The following is a 1,289-nucleotide window of genomic DNA, read 5'->3' as shown; positions in this document are numbered from 1 at the left end:
TGTACCTAATAAAGTGGCCGGTGAGTGTATATTATATTGATATTATATATTTATTAATAGAAGACTTAGAATCACCTCTCAAACTTTTGCTTGTAGAACTGGAACGAGCTTGATGAGAGCTTAAAAAGGGTTGAATTTCATCTCCACCTTTAAAAAACAGTTAAAGACCAAATTGTTTTGTTTATATATGAGATCACTTGTAGGACTTGTAATGGATTGATCATAAATATTATAATCTGTGTTGTATATGGTGTGTAATGATATGTATGACGAATGTATTGTGTAGCAAGTATTTTAAATTTACAAGATTGTATGTACTCAGGCTCCTTTTACAAGCTTTCAGTAGCTTTTCGGAGACCCAATTCACACACTGGTATATTGTAGCGATGTAGTATGTGAATCTGACATTTGGATTTTTTATTCTTGATTACTGTGTGTGAATAAAACCAAACTGAAACTGAAATTTCCCAGCTCAAAAGAAACAAAACTTTGCTAGCTCACATGGAAAATCTCAAAATTATAAGACATTTTACCTCAAAATCAGTTTTTTTGTTGCTACTGTTCAAAACAATGCTTCAATTTTTTGTTTTATGATTATATTTTAGACAGTTTATTCAAATGATACATTGATAAGGCATTTATTCCTCAACTTTTGCAAACGTTTTAATCAAAACACTATATTTGCCTATTTCTCCTTACACCACTTTTAGACTTAATCCTCGTTTTGATGTGATGGGTCACAAATAAAGTCAGATGTTTAATTTCAGGGACCAGGAATCAGTGTACGTCTGAGGAACAGATTTTCTTTTTTTTCTTTTTCCTTTCGTCTTTAACTCAGGTGAGTGTGTTTACCTGCCTCGTCCCAGACAACAGTCAGCTCCACCTGGCTCTAACAGTGGACCCCTTCGACCCTTACTCCACATTTGAGAGGTGAGTTTTTATTGTGGCTGATTATATTCCAGTCAGACAACAAGCCGGACAGATTTACTTTGGGGTTGTCTCTGTAACCACAGACAGGTGAACGTCTCCCTGCCTGACGAGACTCGGGCTAACGGCACTTTGTATGCAGTCGTTTATGTTCACAAAGCTGGAGTCTCACCCCTGGAGGACAGAAGAGAAGTCCACTACGCTGCTCATCTCACCACGTACATCACTCCTCCTCCTGCAGAAGGCCTGGAGAAGGTGACACCAGTGTTTGTAAAAGATTTTATCCTCATGTCGACATTTCTGTGCAGCAGAATGTGCTTTATTATTGTTTTTTTTTAATCTTTCTGTGGCCTCGACAGAAA

General features: G+C 37.0%; 1 protein-coding gene across 1 annotated transcript in view; it reads left to right on the top strand.

Moving 5' to 3' along the window:
• Positions 1-1,289, top strand: part of LOC106524119 (cleft lip and palate transmembrane protein 1-like protein) — a 24,168-nt gene that overhangs the window by 2,167 nt on the left and 20,712 nt on the right. The window contains exons 2-3 of the mRNA XM_014017792.1: positions 839-930; positions 1,014-1,182. Coding sequence (XP_013873246.1) covers positions 839-930; positions 1,014-1,182 — 261 coding nt within the window. The remainder of the gene's footprint in view (positions 1-838; positions 931-1,013; positions 1,183-1,289) is intronic.

The sequence above is a fragment of the Austrofundulus limnaeus genome, unplaced genomic scaffold (assembly GCF_001266775.1).
Source record: "Austrofundulus limnaeus strain Quisiro unplaced genomic scaffold, Austrofundulus_limnaeus-1.0 Scaffold177, whole genome shotgun sequence".
Lineage (NCBI taxonomy): Eukaryota > Metazoa > Chordata > Actinopteri > Cyprinodontiformes > Rivulidae > Austrofundulus > Austrofundulus limnaeus.
Note: the sequence above shows the minus strand (reverse complement) of the source record. Positions and strands in the feature narration are given on the sequence as shown.